The 23,144-nt window shown below is 35.6% G+C and overlaps 1 protein-coding gene across 1 annotated transcript; it reads left to right on the forward strand.

Moving 5' to 3' along the window:
• Window positions 1-225: 225 nt before the first annotated feature.
• On the forward strand, window positions 226-22,936 carry LOC123566386 (arrestin domain-containing protein 2-like). The gene is made up of 7 exons (XM_053549142.1): window positions 226-1,714; window positions 14,156-14,290; window positions 14,740-14,844; window positions 16,101-16,240; window positions 20,170-20,358; window positions 21,741-21,917; window positions 22,817-22,936. Exons 1-7 carry the CDS (start codon window positions 1,600-1,602, stop codon window positions 22,934-22,936), a joined length of 981 nt encoding a protein of 326 aa, XP_053405117.1. The 5' UTR covers window positions 226-1,599.
• The last annotated feature ends 208 nt before the right edge of the window (window positions 22,937-23,144 follow it).

The following is a 23,144-nucleotide window of genomic DNA, read 5'->3' on the forward strand; positions in this document are numbered from 1 at the left end:
GCCTTTCAGAACCTCTAGACGAAATACTAAATGGTTGCAACCTTAAGAACGAAAATCAATTTTCCTTTAGTGTAGCTAGGAACTCATCTAGTGCCAATATATAACGAATACCATTTTCCGTAATTTAGCATATGATGACTTTATTTTGTTATTGTTTACATTTCAGCTATCGTTCAGTTGTGTGCTATTACAGAAACGTGGCCTTGTATTCACAGCTATTGTTATATTTTGTATACGCATAGTAATGTGATAGAAGCTCAAATATGTGTTGAATGCTGGTTAATATGGGCAGGAGTTTCCCGATCAATAGCGATATGGCGTCGCTTACAGAGAAATTCTTAGTTTTACATCACTGAAACACTGACGAATTACTGTAAAGGAATATTCTTCTTTGCGACCTTATTCACAGGAAACAACCTATATGTAGTAATACTTGGATAATTGCAATACTTAAATGGTCGTAGAAAATGGAAATCCAATGTGATATTTTCACGTTGTCAAGGAAACGAATAGCTAGGAAATTACAAGGCGTTGTCTGACAAAGTGTCGTGTTTTGAAAATGCAAGCTGTTTTGTGTTGATAGCTGCGGGGTGTGTTAAATATGGATCTAGATTGAATATTTTATAAAGTTTGTGCCAAAAAACTTGCAGTTGAATTAAGAAGGAATTAACTGTAGTTTGTGTAAGGAAATATAGTGGCATTGCAGGATGTCTTAACCTTGTTACTTCATTATAAAATTTTAGAATCATTAAATGTAGAACTAAAACGATCATAACTTCTTTCTGCTACATTTTATAAAGTTCATGTACGTTATCCTCGGCCATGTTTGACCTCCAGAAACTATTTACTGTCACTTTAGATGCAAATCGGAATTATAGCACCGGGAGAATAATCAACTATCTGTCAAATCAGACACATTGATGAAATGTCAATGCGATTTTATTAATTGCTTAACGTGTAATAGTTTGAAGACAACATTGTAGTGTTCTTTTCCGTGGAGAAGACAATAGCATTCACATGCAATGTTATCATTAGCAGTGATTAATTGATTTATCGCTAAATGTGTGTTCTCAATCACAATAGTGACATTGATGCAGAGGACTACATTGCATTCCTGTTACTGCTGATATTTCCTGTAAACCAGTTTGGATGATTGCAACAAAAGTTGAACCACGTAAACAACTAACGCGTACTGCTGTTGCGGACAGTGATTTACTTTAAAAATGTGGAAATGCCAGTACCAGTACAAATCATTATCCGTTTAACCTATTAACATCCTTGTAGTAAAAGATATTTGACGATAAAGTGAATGACTTATGCATTCCCTTATATATGACCAAAAAGTTGACATTTGAATATTTGTGATTGGTTAAATGTACAAATGTACAAATTCTAGATGTACGACAAACACATATATATGGAATGAATTTGTCTAAATAGTGACGATTCGCTTTGCCATAGAGGAACATATTGTTTACCTTGAATAACTGGCACTAACGCATATTTATGTAACACTAACCAGGCATTTTCGCAGAATGTGACGTGAGAGATTCAATGCGAGCGTGTAATAGACACAGACCGCTTTATACCCGGTAAGAAATGGCGGTCACAGCGATAGATTTGAATTTGGAAAGTGACGAATTCGTATTCTACTCTGGACAGAGGATAAAGGGTGCTCTAGTTGTTCAAATATCACTACCCATTATCATTGCTGGTAAGTAATTTAAGTCAGAAACGCAATATAATCTTCTGTCAAATGGCCATTCTATAAAGAGTTCATTGCTCGGTTTGAATGAAAACGGGCGAAAAAAAGGGAACTATTTTCTAATCAATAATTTCGATTCGTTAAGATCTCTTTAGATACTTTAGATTTAAGAAGTAACAGGTTCACGATTGCCAGTTTCCGGCTGTTACATGTACTACTCTGTGAGAAGTACGTTACAACGTTGGTCTTGTCTATTAAAACAATATCTCAACGATAATTGTTACAGTGTCACTCAATGTCAAAAGGCCGAGATGTATAACTTCATTGATTACATTCATTTGTGCTCCCGAGTAACTTGAATTTGAATAGCATATAAAGAAATTGAATTATTTGTCTGTTATTGAGTAGACAGAAGCATTTAGGAATTTTCCAGAAACAAAATTTAAATAGAACAGTTTTTAAAAATAAGTAAATGGTAATTGGAATGCCTTTTTTAACCTAAGAAACTTTTTTTTCTGCAAAACTTAGTGCTTTCTCTAAAATAACCGATATTTACTTAATAAAATGTCTTAAGCTCTATCTAAGGATGTAACAATAAGTACAAAGTGTCGAAACATCATTTATGTCATTGTTGAACAGACTAATAAGTCTAAATACTAGTAATTAAGCGGTGAATTCAGCATCTGCTCAAAATAGATTATACTTTAATTAGTGTTGATCTACCTTTTACATAATAAGGTTTATTTTCTAGATTTCTCTCTAGATATTTGACAATACCACTTAAAGTATTCATCATTCAACAGAACTCAGCGTATGTAAATAGGATTTGTGTTTTAGTTTTCCTAAGATCTTAATAAGTATTACTCTTTTTAAATTTCAATGTTGGTTAACCTGTTCTGAGATAGTTGTTCAGGTCCAAAGACTTGGATATTCACCGACATTTTCATATAATAAGTGTTTTATTTCATGAAAAAACTTAGAATAGCGATATAGTTAATATTTCAATTAGATTGTTCTTCATACTTTATCGAAATGCAACGAGACTAATAGTTACGCGTTTATAGAAACTAAATATGATTGGCAGGTGTTTGACAGATCTATATTTAGTATAGCGCATGCGTTTGGTTTGAAGAACAATAGCTCGTTCAACTTGTTTACAAGAATATCACTTTTTGCGCTGAATATCACTTTTTATGGGCCTCCGTGTGAGCAGCGTCGACCAATGAGATAATTTACCAGTGTTAAAATTAATAATGTTAAATGCTCGTGTAGCGTTCATCAAAGATTTGAGGTGCATAGCTATTTGTTTCCAATTCATGTATACATGCATTTTAATATCCTATCATTTGTTTTATATTAAGTATCTCCAAATTAGGAATTAAACTATCTCCCAATTAGGACTAACTATCTTACTTTCAATTAATCACAGCTTACTTTACAACCAGTAATCGTTTTGTTAGTCTGAAGGTTGATATTGCTCGTCTTTGCTTACCTTAGCTCGAAGTGCTCGTTGGGTAATGATTTGATACTTTGTTGCCCGTGTCACAAACCTCGAAGATCATCCTGACTTCTATACTAGCATGTACGGTGATAGCGGCTGCTACACCGGTGATATTGAGTAAACTAACATGGACAGACATCCCGACGGATAAAGAAGCGCATTTAAACGACTGAAACACAGGATGAAAATACTATAGGCGTAGACTAGACCTTCTGTTAAACCGAGACGATGGTTTTTGCAAATTCATTACATCTCATGAACAGACTCGGTCAAACCTTGTCTGCTATTACTTTGCTTGAACGTCTATACCGACGACTTAAGTATAGCCGGCGACAATGTGTATGAGCATGACATAAACGTTGACAAGGGCGACAGTCGACTGAACCATTGACGTTATACCGACGACGGTAACACCGAAATTAATGATAATACAACTAAAAATACAACAGTTGACGACCACGAAAGAAGGGATCCAAGTCATAATTAAGAACTACTGTGTCCAAATTTGGGGTTACTGAGATCTTACCAGGAGATAGTAAGTTCTAATTGATAATAAGTCCTAAATAGGAGTATATCAGTCTTAATTTGAAAGCTACAAAATGTACTATATTCTAATTAAGACGTGCTAAGTTATAATTAGGAGTAACTAAGTCCTAATTAGGAGATACTTAGTTCTTCCTATATTAGGCTAGGATGCTTCCATGCAAATTTATTTAGGCACCGGTCACTAAGTGATAAAATCTGCAGGAACTAAAACTGACAGAATACAAAGAACGATATTAATTTCTTGTCTTCGTTTGTTTGTCAGAAAAAGCCTCAAACCTTCTAAAATATAACTTCATTGTCTGAAACTGAAGCGCTAGATGTGAAATATTTCCTGTAATCGTTGCGAAATTATAAGATTCGTGTAGGGTTAGTATCAAAATATTCCAAGACATTGTGTGCTCTAGATCTATATTTCAATAGGACAAAAATTTGGTTATAAATTAGTAACTTTTGTCAGTTTCCATTTAACCGTTATTATTCATAAAATGAATTATATTCATTTTTTTTTCAATTTACCAAAGCCATCTCATTTCAAACTTAAACTGTAAACAGATCAATAGCACACCATGGAGCGGCGATTTACAGATGGAGTCATGCAATAATTTTGTTTTGACATTGATATTGCTTAAAATGCTTCTGTTGAATTACGCAGCAAGCGCAGGCGGAATTAAATGGGCATATCAATGAACCTGGCACCCTTCGAGTTCCTTTATATAAACGATTTCTTTTATTTTGGATAAGGCACTTTAAAGACTTTAGATTAGTTCAGGTGTTTTCAAGAACCAGAACGACTGGTGACATGAATGGAAATATGCAACATTCATTGTTGAATATATTGACCATGGGATAGGGATATTATCATCGCCATCATCATTATGTTTGAATTTTAGATCCGTTAACTTTGCTGAAATTATTAGTGTTATTTTTATATTGACGCATGGACTCATTTTAAATGAGAGACTTAACAACTTTTCTCCTTATCACATAGTGCGATTGCCATTAGAATTGTGAATTCAAAGTGATTTTATGTTTGAACAGCATCTTGTATAAATTTGTTATCAATTTAGGTTCGTTAACCCTCTTAACTCGCCTTTTCCCTAGTAGTTGAATGTTCTTCAAGAACAAACATAAACATATTAATATAATTATTTTACACTTGTTGAATGATTTCACGGTCAATAGTCAAAACTACTGCTCAAAATCCGAAGAACAGGGGGCCAGTAGTTTTGTTTATTGACCGGCAAACCATTCAAAACTGATCTTACCTTACAATGCTTTATGAATTACCCAGATTGTGCAAACTCTCTAGTCCGGGTTAGTTGAAAAGGCTTGTGTTTGTGAGGCATGAACAGAGGCTATGCATGTTAATAAAATACAATAAGTGGATTATTACCTAACATCAGAAATTAATGTTAAAGTTTTGCCCGGTAACCAGGTATAGTATATAGACCGGTTATACAGTACATTTGTACAAACTATGGGCCAGCGATTTCTATAAGGAATCGTGTAATAATAGAAATGCCTAGACTTTATACTGTCCAGCTCAGATCAGTAATGAATGGAATTTCATTTGTATTTGTAAGTGGTTTAGACAATTTCTCTCCTTATCTAATAACAATGTTTCCATAGATCGTAAATTTCTAGCCAAATAGATCCAACAGAAATGTTTTCTTTCTTTTTTTCATGACATTTGAAACGATTTAAGACTATTGCTTTAAAAGCGTCTGTTAAATAACGCGGCAGGCACAGGCGCAATAAAATGGGTCCCTAGTACTGAGACCTTCACTCCCTAGGAGTTCCTTCTATAAAACGACTGAATTTCGTTAATTTTGAGCATGGTATTTTATAGAGTTTAGATGAATTTGGCTCACTTTAAATAGTCTAGATTTTTTTTATGAATCTGAACGATTGGTAACTTGAATGGAAACATGGACTGATGCAATATTTGTTGTTAAATATATTGAGTGTGGCATAGGGATTAGTCACAGGGTTGCCATTATCATCACCATCATCATCATGTTTGAATTTTAGATATGGCCATTCCATTCCGACTATTTGTTAATTTGTTTTGAAATTATCAACGTTATTTTTGTGTTAACGCTTGGACTCAATTGAGAGCATTAACAATTTCTCTCCTTATCTAATAGTTAGATGCCATTAAAATTGTGAATTCTAAGTGAATTATGTTTGAACAGCTTGTAAACAATTTAGGTTCATATACCCTCTTATCTCGCCTTTTCCTTAGTAGTTGCTAGTTCTTCAAGAACAAACATAAATATATTATACACTTACTGAATGACTTAACTGTCAATTATCAAAACTACTGCTCGAAATCCTAAGGAATGAGATCCAGTCGTTATCGGCAAATCATTCAAAAAGTTTCGACAGTATTGTTAGGCACCCTGTCGTAATTAGACAATAACCTTACAGTGCCTTATGAATTAACCCAGCGTGTGCAATATATCTAGTCCGGATTTATTGAAAAGGCTTGTATTTGTGAGGCATGAACAGAAAATATTAAATGTTAATATGATATTCAATAAGTGTTTTACTGCATGGCATCAGAAATTAATTTTCTTATGCTCTGATTATTAGCTCGGTAAACAGGTAGTGCATACAGACAGGTCATTATAGTACAAACTATAGGCCGGAGTAGAAATGCATAGATTTTATACTGTCCGGCGTTTGCCTTTGCGACCAGTGCAGACCAAGATCAGCCTGCACATCTGTGCGGGCTGATCATGGCCTGCACTGTTCGCTATTCAGTCAGTAAATGTTCAATAAACACCCCTTTGAATAATAAGTGGTACTGGCCAAATTGAATGATGGAACAGACCATTATAGAAATATAGCAGGGTAAGGGTAAAATAACTATAATGGTTCAAAAAATCGTAGTAAAACTGTTTAATGCAATTCATTCTCCATCCCCTAAATGTGAGTTTTGCCAATAACATTGCAGTGTTATTAATTTTAGAAGCGGTCTATACGCATAAAATGATGAATTTGATTTTCTAGTTTTATTACTAGCCAAATAAATCCAACAGAGATGTTTTCTAGATGTAATCATTGTACATAAAACACATTGTCTTAAATATATATAATCAAATCGCATGCACTAAATCGTCTTTGACAAAAGTACATATTTGTCTATTCCAGTTTCATGTCGAGAAAACATTTGTTCAAATGATTACGTTTCAGACAAACTTTATAATATAATAAATTAAATGAGCCGCACCATGAGAAAACCAACACAGTGCATTTGCGACCAGCATGGATCCGGACCAGCCTGCGCATCAGCGCAATCTGGTCAGGAGCCATACTGTTTGCTAACGGTTTATCTAACTGCAGTAGGGTTTAAAAGCGAACAGTATGGATCCTTACAATACTGCGCGGATGCGCAGGCTGATCTGGATCCATGCTGGTCGCAAATGCACTAAGTTGGTTTTCTCATGGTACGGCTCCATTATGGTAATAGTGATTTTCAATGCATTAGCAATGTACAAATGTACTGACTCAAATCTGCATCTGATAATTTATTTTTGCCAACGTGATATTAATAAAACGGAATTTTCTTTATGCCCATTTTTTGTTTATAATGATAATTCTGCGAACTTTTCCTATTAGAAAGGTCTTATATGTACCTTTAATATCATCCTGGTTCAGTTAAATAACTGGCAGCTTTCCGGTCGTTCTTCTGTCTGTGTTTCAAACACTGTCATACGGTTTAGGTTCCTCATGTCTGAATAAATGATTTACCCATTTGTCTTTATTTTACTCTCTCAGAAGTTAATCTCTTTGGCCTGATTAAGTGATTGTTCTGCCAACTCGAGACAATTTATGTTACAAACAATATCGATTCCACTGAGCGCATGAAGACGATCCCTGTCAATAACTCTGGTCTCTATTATTGTAGGAATTTTTGAATGAATATTCAAAAACTAGTTAGTCGAAAACCCATTATGTTAGTACGGATCTTCTGGCTTCTGCTTTCAGATTATAACCTTATGGTTCGATCAAAATGTATACATTCGTTTCACATTTTATCGGATTTCAAATGAAACTTCAAAACAATTTTATTTTTGCCACTTTTCCAGTCCAATCTGGTGTAGATTCAGTACAGGAGGAGTAATTGTAACACTCTTGGAATTGGAATACTAGTACATCAAGGAGATTTATGTCTTAACAAACCTTAAATTATCTGTCTTCTCCTTTAACAATCTTTATATTAGATTTATGCTTGACTGATTATATAAAAGCTTATGATTGAATAGCACTGAGAGCGGAGAGTTTGTTTATGACAGGAAAACTTTCCAGTCTGGAATTTTGAAAACAAGCAAAAGTACCTTTCACTTAATCGCTGTCTCAAAGGAAATGAACTCCTGAGTGTTCTTCCTTAAATCTTATTCTTATCTCTGACATAGCCCGGCTTTGCATGATCTGCATAAAGTAGCAGAAAACATGCAATGATTAATGTTTATACTGGTAACAAAACCAGTCAGCAGTTGTAAAACTAATGTCTTTCATTCATTTGGAGAATATGGTAAGCGAAAAGGACAGTCTTGGGAGTAATAAACAGTATTTCGTTTCATTATACATGTTTATTTTGCCCGACAATAACACAATCACTGCAGTTATATAGATGGAAGTTTATACAAACAATGACCATCTTTCGTAAAATCTCACTCTGGCAAGCTCTTGTCAAAAATAGACTCATCTGGACATGCCCTTTATTATACCACGCGTAAATACCAATTAGGTCAATGATGTTTATTTCGTTTTCGGGGTGGATGGTGTTGAAGTGTAAATATGTGTTAGCGCTCACGCGCTGTTCACGGTCCTTTTTATATATCCACGTTCCGTGGCATAGCGTAAACGCATTACGGCCCTATAATGGATACTAGTAATTGAAAATGTGATTAAACAACGTTGACATTTCCGCCCATTTTATGTACATCGATGGACAATATCTAATCATTTTTAGGGTTTTACACGTTTTATGCTAGAATTGCGTTAGCATATGTTCATTTAGTGTTATTACACCTGCAGAATCCAATGGGATGCTGCATATGTTATAACAAGAATAACATACGTTATCCCTATCTTACAAAAGAGCTTAGTGGTTTGCGACAATATAAAAATGCTCAGTGGGTTATAATTCCAAAATAGCCTAGCAAGATGTTGAAAATATCAATAGGTTTCAATTCCAGATACATTTGTATAACTGTCAATAAATGGCAATACCAGAGTATTTAGATAGAAGATCAGCATAAATAACTTTACTAGTCCGGCAATACCACACTGGGGTCATCGCTATGTCTGATCCGTATTTGGCATAGACTTCCTGTCCTTGAACTTGTACAAAATCATGCTGAATTCATACAGGAAGACATTACGTGTCTTAGTTTGTTTTTTTATTTACAATTTATGAACCTACTTTCTTTCAAAATGAGAAGAAAATCTAGCAATTTGGTAGTTTTGCAGACAGGGTTAGTTGGAGAAAGCAGGAGTGACTGGCGGTTCGGTTACGAAAACGTGTAACAGATATAATTGTGGCACAAAGAAACTTCAGAATGAGTCATATATTGACTATACTTTCTTTAATATAGCTGCCTAGACCGTTTATTTTCTACCAAACTCCAAAAAATACAATCACTTAGTACGTCATGTATGTCAGAAAAATAGGAGTTCATTATGGATCATTTGTTTTTATTGTTCACGTCACCCCGGCACAGATACTCTAAGGTCATATGGCGACATTTTAGCTTTTAGTGGATGACTCACAAATATCCCTCCAGGCGATATCTCAGTCACTGGTGGCTAGCTGGGTAGAACAACCTACCTCCCATATACCAGTTCTGTTTGCTTCCTTTCGTTTTATATGAAATGCTTTTGGATTTTTAATAGACCGTAAAGCTGCGTACCAAGACATAATGTTTAGAATATTTTCACTGGTATTTGTGTTCTTGTCCAATTTGCTTCTGATAATAACTTCCTTATTAGTCACCGTTTTTTGAGGGTTGGACCGAGTTTGGTTCCAAAAAGCGTTAGTACCTCCTTATGACGTAAAACTGCTGAAATACTACATTTCAGTAGCATTGTTTATGAGTTCATGAGCAATATATTTTTACTGATATAAAAATACCTAAAGATATCAATAATTGAGCCGTGCCATGAGAAAACCAACATAGTGGGTTTGCGACCAGCATGGATCCAGACCAGCCTGCGCATCCGCGCAGTCTGGTCAGGATCCATGCTGTTCGCTTTCAGAGCCTATAGCAATTAGAGAAGCTGTTAGCGAACAGCATGGATCCTGACCAGACTGCGCGGATGCGCAGGCTGGTCTGGATCCATGCTGGTCGCAAACCCACTATGTTGGTTTTCTCATGGCACGGCTCAATTTGCATCACATTAAAACCGTGGCGTTTTTGATAACTTGCGTCTCATGTGTTCTCCTTTAAAAGCCTTGAAGACGAATTTTTCTAGCAAATCAAAGACGATGCACTTATATCACAACATGTGTGTTTGTCAGTGTGGGTTGTATATATTTAACTATTTACAGGAAGAAAATAGTTCTAGTTAACCTTCCTTTTAACTTCTCCAGCACAGTTTGATCAGTTTACAGTGTATCTACTGATTGTTTGTGTTTTTTTGAAAATAAAATCAGTTCTTGTTTCCGTCATTAATTCACATGGTATTGTTACCCTGCCATTTAAAACCACGTTTATAATGAAATTCAACCTCCTGGGTTCCAGCATGGTACGGAACTGATCTGATTTATCTGAGTCTGATAAATTACACTAGTTGGATAGTAATGTTCTCAAGTATTTATAGCCGTGCCTCTATTTATCCGGTGTTAGGAGCAGATTTCCCGCATTAACGCAATAAATGATCTTATTTATTCTGATGCACTGTTTCAACAAATCAAAGTAGTGTAGAACGGCATATGATTTGCTTGTATAAAGCTTAACCTAAATTTCTAAAATGGACTGGTCTATCATTCAGTTTGGGCTATACCATTTATTATTCAAAGGGATGTTCACTGAAAATTTACTGACTGAATAGCGAACAGCGCAGACCACGATCAGCATGCATGGATGTGCAGGCTGATCTTGGTCTGCACTGGTCGCAAAGGCAGTAATCACTTGACGCCAGCAGGCTAAAGGTTAAATGTATTGCAGCTTCTTGGTATAACCAAGATGGCAACTAACAAAAGCTCTAATTAATGATTACATTGATTAGAAACATGCAAAAGGGGTCGAAATTTTAACAGTTTCAGCAAGATTGAAAATTGAAAACAAAAGGTCAAGGTACTATAACTTATGTCTTCTTTACTACAACAGTAGAAAACCTGTGGTATGTATCACGACCTTTAATGTTATTTAGTTAAATTATTATCCTCCACGAAATGTTCGTCTGGTCGCAGTCATTAAAGAAACCAATAAAACTACTTATTTGGTCACAGAAAGATGAATAATTTATACAGACTTGCACGTAAACTGTTCTATTGAGAGGTCAAATGAGAGTGACGTCTGCTGTGTATTTGTTATTCTAACACGCCCCGATTTGTTTTCCTATAAGGTTGAAAATTTTGTATTATTATACAACAATTCATTTTTCTGATATCACATTTATTACGTCATAGCGCCAAACGGCATAGCGGCGCGCTGGAAAATAAAACAACAGACAACAGGCAAATATTTAATGGATGCAGTAAAAGAGTACAGTACATACAAATCCTTGATAACGTGTTAGAATCGAATTGATATATCTCAAACAGTGATCTGCTCTTGAATTAAATCATTGTCGTTTAGATGCGTAGATTCTATTATTATATCAATCGGGCTGTGCCCTCGTGATATAATTTCTTCGCATTTAAACTCCAAACAATGATTTTATTCAACGACAAATCACTGTTTGGGATATATTATTTCTCAAGTATACAATACTATTCAAATAAAGTTAACTAGATTTGGCACTGGAGGAGCAGACATTGAAGTTAAATTGCTAATTAATTCAAGAGAATTTACTGCAGCGTAAATGTGTAAACTCTAATTTTATTTACTGAAACGTATCTCAGTTAATGCAAAACAACATTCTCACTTAAGCAATAACTATGTAAACACAAGGCTGATTTTAAAGCGTTTGCAGGGAAGCAGCTATGGGTATAAATAAGTATTCACACCAAATATCAACTCAATGGGCGTAACAGTTGCAAAGATGTTGATACAGAAGGACAAAAAATGCAGTTTTTTAATTAAAAATGAAGGACAATACTAGTAAGTTGGACTTTCATAACGATTTACAGGGAAGCAGATAACTAATAAAATCTGTAAAAATCCTTTGGAAGCATAAAACGCAAACAAGAAGAATAATAGCAGACTCAGTTTGACTGAGTCCGTTCATGAGAGGTAATGAAATGTGCAACACCTCTCACGTCCTCCTAGCACCGGCTTAAGCGGAACTCTATTACACATATATTGAATAGACTCCATGATCCCAAAGGACCAGAAAATATAACAACACTGAATTAAATTCAAACATGCACACTAAATATCATCTCAATGTAACAAGTGAATGCCAAAATATGGACCTAGGCGAGCAAACATTGTAGTTTCATATTAAGCAGAGGCCGATATAACTCTGGTCACATTAAAATGCAGAGATGTAGGTACAAGTAAAGCAAAAATATGACTTCCAATCTTAATACTTACCTGTATTAGCACTGTTATTAAGGCGGTACGTTTTTTGTTTTTCTAAATTTAAACATAATCTCCCATATACACGTATATTGTATTGAATAGTACGACCTTAATAATGGACAGTTCCAATATTCAAAACATCGCTGACCTCAAAACCAAACTGTATCGGAACGATAATAAATAATAATTATCTGCTTCTTAAATGATTAATTCATCAGTAGTTATACACGCATCAATACTAACTAACCTATTTTGGCATTTTAGTACAAAGCATTCAGATGCCCTGCGAGCAAAATGTTCTGTGATTTCCAATGTAAGTACAGTTTGTTAGATCAATACCAGACATTATAGCGATGAATTTATTGCGAAATAATGCAACATGTTCTTCTGGTTTGTCTCGAGCTCTGTAATGCCTTTAAACGCGATATTTATGTCAATACATGCTATCTCCAACACTGACCCGAGAGATCGCAAATATCGCAAGAACTGGCAGAAGTACGATAACAGGAAATGATGTAAAAAAACAAACCAAACAACAACGCAAAAGATTATTTTAAAATTGTGCCGTCAGTATTACAAGAAATGCAATTTGTTCTTATTTTATATTATGACAGTAGGTTTTCTCCTAATCATGACAAAATATAGAATACTTATACGCTAATACATTGAAAAACATTTAACCAAAACATCTGATACAAAAGACTTTACCAACCATAGAAGGGTGGACATGGTTTTATTACATAAAATCGCTCTTGCGTAGGATTAAACTACATTCTTTTTATTAGCTCAGTACATGCAAGATGGCAGGTTACAACATCTTTTTTAGATGTCACTGAATTTATACACTTTAAACCGAAGACTTAACTACGGAGACATAATAACGGTTTTCGGACCTCATTCCTTTTTATGCCCCCACACTTTTGTGAGGGTCATATAGCGTTGCTGCTGAACATACGTCCTTGCGCATGTACGTCCGTCGGTAGGTTCGTCCGTACGTACCGAAATATTGTGTCGCCACCTCCTCCCACACTATTAGCCTGATTTGCTTCAGACTTTCAGAGGTGAACAAGCTTGATGTGCAGATGACCATAAAGGAAGGAACTTTTGTTGTAACTATTTTACCGCATTTATGGCCCCTTGATGTGAAGATGACCATTAATAATATACTTTTTCTATGGCAATATTTTCTAGAATTATAGTCCTTTCTTAACTTCAGAAAATAAAAACTTTTGAATGAATGGTTGCAAAATTGCTCAGATGCACAACCTTTTTTGAATTCATTTTGCTTCAAACTTTCAGTTGAACATCCTTCATGTGAGATGGTCTGTACTGAAATCTTTGCTAGTTGGAGGATGGCGTAATAAATGGGGGGGGGGGGGGGCATCCTCGTGGACACAATTCATTCTAGTTTTGTATCATTTGCTGTTTTTTCTTTCTAAAAAAGGATTGTTTGAAGATATATATTATTTTTCATTAAAAAAAACAAAACAGATATGTTCATTCATATTATACACAGTCTTATTCATTTTATATTAATACGGACAAAAGTCATAGCTTTGATATTTCTTTCAATTATATACGGCGTATGTCTGACAAAACTTCATGCGCGATATAGACAGTACGCATGCAACATTAATAATAGAATTTACTTAGCTAGCATACTGCTGCAACATTTGCCTCATAGATCATTCCTTCCAATTTCAGGGATTGAGGTTCGCTTCCGGGGCGCTGCCAGGGCGAAATGGAATGAATCTGTACAGAACGGCCCACATCGCACTGATATAGAACATGAAAAAGAAGAAATTTATTTCGATGATAGATTTTGTTTGTGGGGCCGAGGTAAGCGTTTAATGTAGAACAATATTTGGGTAATGCAACGTTTCAAATAGTTCAATGATTATATTACATAATGCATCAAAGGAGTGTACAATGGACTAACTTATACAATTTGTGTGTAGCATATTGCTTTACACAGCACAAAGGTTAAGTAGCACAGTGCCTCAGGCAGAACAAAAGTTGAAGAAGCACACTACAGCGGCCCGGGTAGCGGATGTGTAGGTAGCACAATGCTTCAGACAGCACATCCTTTCGGTAGCACAATGTTGCAGGTACCAGTATGTTTATGTAACACAATTTAACTCTTCATGTAGCTAAATATGTTTCTGCAAATCGCACTCGGTGTGGAAATGTTTTTTTTTCTGTCTCAGTTCTTTACTGTAAGTCACTGTTACAATTATTATTTTTCCATATCAGCGTACCAAATATATAGTATTTATTTGTATCAACAGTAAATAGTCAGAACCGCTGGGACACACGAGAAACATTACAACGTGGACGTCACGCGTTCCCATTCCAGTACAGAGTGCCTGGAGCAATTCCATGTTCTTTTGAAGGTAGGTCAATTGCCGAGACAACTGATATTCACACCGTGTCGGCCACTCGACATTTTCTTTCTAATATGTTTGAAACAGTGTCTGAGGATAAAAGAGTTCGCACAGGCCTCTGTCAGTTAATTTCAGCAATAGTTCTAGTTCTGAGCTGCAACATGTTTATTTTCGTAAATATATGGAAATCAAAATTTAAAATTAACTTATAAACACACTGTCGGTCACTATGACCATTTTCCATAGCTGTCAATACCTTGTCTTCGTTGAAGTTAAGGTACTTACGAAAAATAATTGTCCATGTCTGATGCCCGTTATTATCCAGTTCATTCAGATTAGAATTCTCACGAACGTTTCTCTGAGCGAAGTCCCAAATGTACACTAAACCTTGGATTAGACTGACTGCATAAAATTTGTCACGGCAGTCTCTTGTGTCACATGGCCTACTCTGTCGCGTGACACCATGCACAGATCTAGCACTAGCTGAAGAAGATTGTGGGCTGCAGTCGAAATATCTGTTGATATGCTCATCTAAAATGTCAAAACCAGACCAAAACAACGACCTTTATGCAGTGGAGAAGAAAGCGTATATTATGTTTTTCGTCAATTTTATAGAAATTATTGACCTAACCCCGCTAGCCTTCTTCTGGTCAAGAGACACCAAATATTATTATCTTTTAGATTGATTAAACAAAAAAAGTGTACGATTTCACATTCTCAATCATTTCTATGACGACTTTCATTCATCATCTAAAGTTTTATTGCATAACTGTAAAGACTGTACATTCTCTTTTTGTTCCTTTACCTTCCGCCTAAATGTGGATTCGGGTCTGACTTGGGGAGCTAGTGCAAGTTTGTCTCAAATATTGACGAAAAAAAAAAACAACAAAAAAAAAAAACATGGAACATCTTTGCGATTTGAAATACTGAGAAAGGAAATATTGTGACTGGTGCACAACGGAAGATAAATTGCCAGTTGTTCAATATCTATAGTATCCATTTGCTGAAATGTGCGTTTACGGTGAGAAATTCTAGTTTGGTGCCAGTGAGTTACCGGACATTTTTTAGCACGATCGCTATAAAATGTGCATCATTGTTACCCGAGATGTGTCTGCATAAACTCTATACAATGTACATCAATGCTGGCGCGAACTATATACAATGTACATCAATTTTTTGTTTTCCTTTTCTGTTTTAATTGTGATGTATAATAGTACCCTTTGTTTAAAGAAATGTATAGATTCATATATAACATGTTATTCTAGGTCCAGATGCGCATGTACGGTATACAGTTCAAGGAATCATTGTAAGATACGACGGGGAGCATATTACATGCCGGAAGGTTCTCACTGTACTAAGGGATTTCGATCCTCGGAAAGAAAATCCTGATAAATTAGCTATTCCAGTAAGTATTAGTATATGTTTTATTTATTTGTTTGTTTATGATACACTTCCTTAAACCATGCTTTAAGAAAATGTTTGACAAACTTAAAATGGTGCCGCCGCGCAGAGCAACTCGGTGCAGATGCAATCACTACAGGAATACAAGCAGTGTAAAGGCTTCACTGTTGGTCATTAGAGTTCAGGTCACCAAACCCAAACTCACCATTATTTATTGAATCCTGAATAATCTTGTGGCATTGAAGCTACACACCATCTTCCTTCGACTCCTGCACATACGAGAACTCATTACTCCGTCAAACTATGCCACATTTCATTCAGGAGTAAGAATTCTTCCAACTTTTAACCTGCACCTGCTACATTGAACCAGCAACCACTGCTGAGGCACTTCAAGCAGGAGCTTGTCAAGATAACCTTTTAATGCAGCTAACCTTTTCAGATCCAATGTTGGTCAAAACTGTTTCAGTTCTTCGAATTCCTTTGAGGCTCTTTGCTTGCCCGGCTTGTTTGACGTCAAGTTACTGACGCAGTCAGGAACAAAGTTCTTCTTTTCTTTTCTTTTGCAATCAGAACGAAAAATTAAGTTTTCTCCGTACTGCCTGCTAGAATATGAAAACATGTGTCATTAAGGGTCAAATACCTTCACTTGTTGATTCCTCCTTTTCATATCAGACTGATAAAGTTCTTATCGCCCTTTTTCTATCCCCTAGCCGAAACGTGAGTTTGCAAATGATGTAGTTTTTTACTACCTGTTTGGATGTCTAAATTCATTGTTTTGCATTGCTGTTTCACGATAGATAGCGAGGTGCTTCTGTATTGTTGGATCTGGAACTTCATTCATTTAAAAGAAGCATCTTGCCTCTACTTAAATTACACGCATGTGTCTTGAAGTAAAACAAAGACTTTCGTTTTTTAAATATAAAATCAAAAAGAATTATTTTAACACGTCTCGCGCACTATTACAGATTTCAATATGCATTTGTCAGCAAAGTTACAATGTCCCGCTGTAAATGTGATATTTGCATTATTCAAAGCAAAATCAATGTTTTTACATTAATTATGCACGATGAAATCTACCACATTGTTTTGATTGAATTTCATAAATTTATCATTCAAATGCTTTTACACAACAACCGCATATACTCATTTCATGAAAATATGAACATTTTTTTCTGCAGTTACCGAAATAATGTTTCCCAAGATAATTCTAAACGAAATCAAATTTTCTGATTCTGTCTCAAGACTGGAGTTGGTTCAATAATTATTTGAGCCGCACCATGAGAAAGCCAACATAATGCATTTGCGACCAGCATGGATCCAGACCAGCCTGCACATCCGCGAAATCTGGTCAGGATCCATGCTGTTCGCTTTCAAAGCCTATTGCCATAAGAGAAACCGTTAGCGAACAGCATTGATCCTGACCAGACTGCGCGGATGCGCAGGCTGGTCTGGATCCAAGCTGGTCGCAAATGCACTATGTTGGTTTTCTCATGGTGCGGCTCATTTGTAGATTGAAGTGCAGCGTGCTAATTTGTTACAAAGCTGTACGTGTTTATAAGGTTTTTAATTTAAATAGTGTGTTTAGAGTCTAAAGATTTAAACATCATTTCACTCCAAGATCTTGTGATCTCTATACTAAATACTTTGAATATGACTAGGTTTTATATACCCTACAGACAGTACTGGATATGATTGAAAATATTATAGCTTAACCCCTTACCCTGCTACATTTCTATAATGAACTTGTCCATCTTTCAATTTGGACAGTACCAGTAACTGTTAAAAGGGATGCTTACCAAAAGGATAATGACTGAATGGCGAACAATGCAGATCACGATCAGACTGTACGGATATGCAGGCTGATCATGATCTACACTGGTCGCAAAGGCAGAATCAATCGTGCATGGCAAGGGTTAAAAATATTTCACAAATAGTCTGGGAAACACTTAATTTTGAATTACAAATATTACTTCAAGTTTATCAAGATTTCAAAGCAGATTTCTTGCTATAAGGTTTTACAAAATAAAGCAAATTATCTGTCTGTTACCAGCTCTGAAATACGACGTCTAAAATGCACAACATATTCCACGACACAACTTTAAATTGATCATTTTCAGTTTTAAGACTCCCGCGAGATCTTCCTGCACTTTACATCTTGCACTTTACGGATAACCATACTGGATTGTGTCAAAAATAACAATAGTTCTAAAATATGCCGGCTTCATTTGCCCGTACAGTTATCAAGTTATTTCGATAACAGTATTTTGTTTTATTTTCATGAATGCCACAAATCAAATAAACCTTGTAGTTTCTTTTTGATTAGGGATCAACGAGCTATTTTCTTGGAAGATATTCTGTTACATGACGAAAACCGTCAGTGAAGAAACTTGTAAATTGCAAATGTATCTTTGCATGTTTTAATCAGTTTTGAACCTTTTGCGTCGGTTTAGAATCATGCCAAGTTACTAAAATCGACAGGGAGCTTTTTTGGATTGCTCTTAAACGGACTAACACAAACATTTTAGGCGAAAAATACTTTCTCTCAAAAATCCATAAAAAGTGAATACTCTGAAAGCGACTAGTGGTACAAACTAATTGACATAAGAGTTTTGCAAGATATTCATATAGATAACCAAAAGTAGTGTACAAAGGTGGTAAACCGTTGCATTTTTACCAATATCTAACTTTTATTTTCACCCACTTTATCATGGAACATGTTGAAAATTTTCACCCAATATAGCTAAAATAACTACTTAAAACTCAGTATACGAGTTTGGATGTAAACAAAACCATAAATTGTGTTTAACGTGTACCTTAATTGGTTGTAATGACACTGTAAGAATAATTTATCCCAAGAACTTGTTAAAATCATTGTTTACATGTTCTGTCGGGAAAACGTGACAAGTGACATTTCCACTGAACCTCTTTGATCTTTTCAGAGGACAATGCATAAACAACAACAACATGCATAATTATTATCATCCCATAAATGAAAATCGGTTTACAAACAAAATACGTAACATGACAAAATATGTGTTAATGACACAAAAATCAAGATAACATTTTTATATAGAACATTCTTTACCTATTAGGTTATCAACGTTATTCTGGATTAAAACTGATGTTCTTCTACCTTTTCGTGGGTGTTTTCACAAGAGAGTAAAGGTGTGTTAACAGTGAGATTCTAGCGCTTCCCTGCTGTTCAAACACCTTTTTATATATGCGCGTTCCGGGGAAAAACAAAACCCAAAACGGATAATTCCAAAGATGGATAATATATTCATTTTATAGTGTTTACTTCTTTTATGCTAGAACAGCCTTAGCGTATGTTCATTGCGTGTTATAACATCTTCAGAATCCCTTAGGGTATGTTGGTACCTCGCCCTACCAGGCACAGGCACCAACCAATCCCTCGAAATTCTGTTGATATTATAACACGAAAAAAATGCGTTATCCTTACACAATAATTTAAAACAAGTGACCAATCGCGTTAAAAGACGTGACGTCAAAAACGTCGTGAAAAGCGTTTTGAAGCGTTGTGTAAGGCATGTACACTGTAGGTCATTCATGGAGAAATCTAAATCTGTCTATTACTAGATATTATATTTTAAACATTTAAAGACTGTTTTAGAATAGTTTACTGAAAAGTAGCTTATAATAGCTTAAAGTATTTATTATATGCCTCAAATTAATAGACGTTTTCTCATCAAATATGGTCAAGATTCAGTATTCAAAGCAATCCAATTAGGTAACAATTGTAAAGACGAACAGAAAATATTTAGATTTAGATGAGGTGTTTAATATCAACTCAATAAACAAAAGAATTCTGACCTTCTGTATGTACTTTTTGTTAACACCATTTCGGTCTGAGTATTAGTTGGAAGGAATAAACAAGAGTTGCCTTTATATATCGATTCTGTACTTCATTTCCAGCCAGAGCATCCGTTGGAAGACCACGCGGAACGGGCCATTAGTTCTGTGTGCTGTCGTCCTGGTCGAGTCTCCTGCTCACTATCCATCCTGAAGCGTGCCTTTGTTCCCGGGGAGATTCTCCGTGCAGATATACATGTCCAAAACTCATCCATCCGTAAATCTAGCATCGTTAGTCTTCAACTGAAACAGGTAATTTACAGATATAATAGGGTTATTATTATAGTAGCTTGATCTGGGATGCTGTACTCTGCTTAAGGACGGATCTGATCCGACCTGGCAAAACCCACGAGAGCCGAATACATAATCCCAGATCTGTCTACTGTTATAATGACGCTTCTATTATATATACCTCCACCTTTTCGTTTGTTGTTTTGTTATTGAATGAAATCTCCAATGTTCGGTGTTATGTTTTTTGTGTGCGCCACTTACAGAAATGTGTCAGGTAATACATATTAAATGAAAGTAGTCCGGCAACAATACAAAAGGTAAATACGGATTTATTTTCTGCCTGATCGCATTTACTTGTGAAATACAAGCCGTTTTCTTAACCGAATATACACTTACTGAATCGTTCGTCGGTCAGCATCTAAAACTTTGCTTAAGCTCGTAAGGAGCCATAAGAATTTTCTTTTATGACATCAAAAATATTTTTTTACAGATTAGAAAAAAACTGTAGTCTTTAGCCGAGCAAACATGTATATACATGTAGATATTTCAAACAGCACAAACTATTACTCTTTATAAAAGGTCCATATGTTACGAAACAAAATGTGCGGGCTTTAACAAAATAACAATCACAAGGTCGTTATGAAATATTAGTTTTACCATCATTGTCTGCTGCTGATTAAAGCAATAATCTGTCATTTGCAAACTTGATTGAAGCCTCTTTTGGAAAGATAAGAAAAGAGTCAGGCAAGAAATGATTTATTTTATACTGCGTGTCGTCTGTAGATTTTATCAATATTTTCTTCATAAAGATTTCCGTGCAATATTTCTTTATCATATTAAGAAATGATGAAAACACTTTCTCGAAAATCTTGATTACTACAAATCGCTTGCGATTTAAGTTATTTACCATCAGTGATTGATTAGTAATTAAAGGCTCATAATGCCTTTGTTTAAAATATGGCTGCCACATTTTCTGTTACGAACATAAAATACATTAATTCCTTGTTAAATCCTATTTATGATAATTACTTTCATTAACAGTTGTCAAGGGTTTGAATATTGCTGAATATACTAGAATGTTTTATTGAATTTATTGTTTTTTTCTACCTCCCTTTGTGGCTGTAACTATAACAGTTCATGTGTAATATTACCGTGCCATGTGAAAATCAACATAGTGGCTTTGCGACCAGCATGGATCCAGACCAGCCTGCGCATCCGCGCAGTCTGGTCAGGATCCATGCTGTTCCCTTTCAAAGCCTACAGCAATTAGAGAAACTGTTAGCGAACAGCATGGATCCTGACCAGACTGCGCGGATGCGCAGGCTGGTCTGGATCTATGCTGGTCGCAAACCCACTCTGTTGATTTTCTCATGACACGGCTCATATTATAGCTACAATTTCAGATGTTGATATACGGCGGTGTTCATAGTCGTACTTTATTGCTCTGTAACGAAAAGGTGTGTGACAGTTTACGCCCTGGTCAGCATAGATTATGGAACAACTTTCCCCTTCGTTTGCCATCTACATGCCCATCGAAACTTTACATGTGCAAGGTGCTTGATGTAAAATATTGCATTGCCGTAAGTATGTCTCACAAGCTTTTATAGACATTGTTTGGTTTAGGTTTCGCAACATTTAGGCTTAAAAATTTACCAGTTAAGAACGTTTTGCCACTAACATAGGAGATATTTTAAATTTAGGGTGGGGCGGGCAAGAGGGACCGAACAGCGAAAACATCAGTTATTTCCCATTGACTTTACAAAACCTCACAAAACACCGTTATTGATCAAAGACATCTTATAAAATACTCTCCAGTGCTTTAAAATGGCCTTTCTTGTAGTAGACTTTTCCCCTTTATGTAATGTCATTTGTGTAAAAAAAGAGAAAAGTTTTAGCCAAACGTTGGGAGTGAGCCAAAGCATATAACGCCCCCCCCCCCACCAACAGAAAGGGGTAGGGTGCACTGTCCCTCCGCTGTCCCTTTCTCCTACGCATATGTTGCCACTATTTATGCGAAGTTGTCATGACTGCAACAACATAACATCTTTCTTTACGTGTCACCTGGTACACGATCTGTATTTCTATACATGACATATTCAGTGACTTTCTGTCCTTTTTTCCAAATTTCTGTCTTCTTTCAAAACAATATCGAATTGTAAATGCTTATTGAATAAGTGTGAAACATTCTTATTTGTTATTTGTAAAAATGTTTTCATACGATACATGACTACACTGGAACTATTAAAAAAAATGCAACTGACCCTAAAACCTATCAAAGGCTATACGCATTAGCATCCTTTGATATTGTGAAATTTTAACATCAGTGATCTTTCCTTGCCTTGTTTGGAAAATTGTTATATACGATAATTTGATAATCTAAAAACCCAGGGGAAATCTTTAAGCTTGATGAGAAAATATACAATTCGAAATTACTTAACGTGAGACAGAAAGTAAACCATGATTTGTGTAATTGTACTAGATTGAGGCGACATTTCCCGATACAGTTCTGTACGCCGCAGTGCCTATCACTATAGCAACCGTGCCAGAAACATCCTGCTGTCCTTTCAAGTGGATTTACAAGTGTGAGTACCAGCTTTAAGCTAATGTCTAGTCTCTAGTCTGAAGGAAAGAGATTTATTTCAATGAATATTTATTTGCAAAAGTGTTAGAACAGTTTCGTCTCGTAGATACGGTGTTTAGATAGGGTCATTTGTTTTGCTCCTTCTCCCTATAGAGTGGTATATGCAATAGCAAAAATGCGATTATACGGTGTGATCCGGGAACATAGCATGCGATTGCGCGATATA

The sequence above is a fragment of the Mercenaria mercenaria genome, chromosome 8 (genome assembly GCF_021730395.1).
Source record: "Mercenaria mercenaria strain notata chromosome 8, MADL_Memer_1, whole genome shotgun sequence".
Taxonomy (NCBI): Eukaryota; Metazoa; Mollusca; class Bivalvia; order Venerida; family Veneridae; genus Mercenaria; species Mercenaria mercenaria.

What these genes read in the sequence shown, in the direction of transcription:
- LOC123566386 (XM_053549142.1), top strand. Translation starts at nt 1,600, where the DNA reads ATGGCGGTCACAGCGATAGATTTGAATTTGGAAAGTGACGAATTCGTA. An exon ending in ATTTTGTTTGTGGGGCCGAG is followed by an intron (nt 14,291 to 14,739) that starts GTAAGCGTTTAA and finishes TTGTATCAACAG; the next exon opens with TAAATAGTCAGAACCGCTGG. An exon ending in AATTCCATGTTCTTTTGAAG is followed by an intron (nt 14,845 to 16,100) that starts GTAGGTCAATTG and finishes ATGTTATTCTAG; the next exon opens with GTCCAGATGCGCATGTACGG.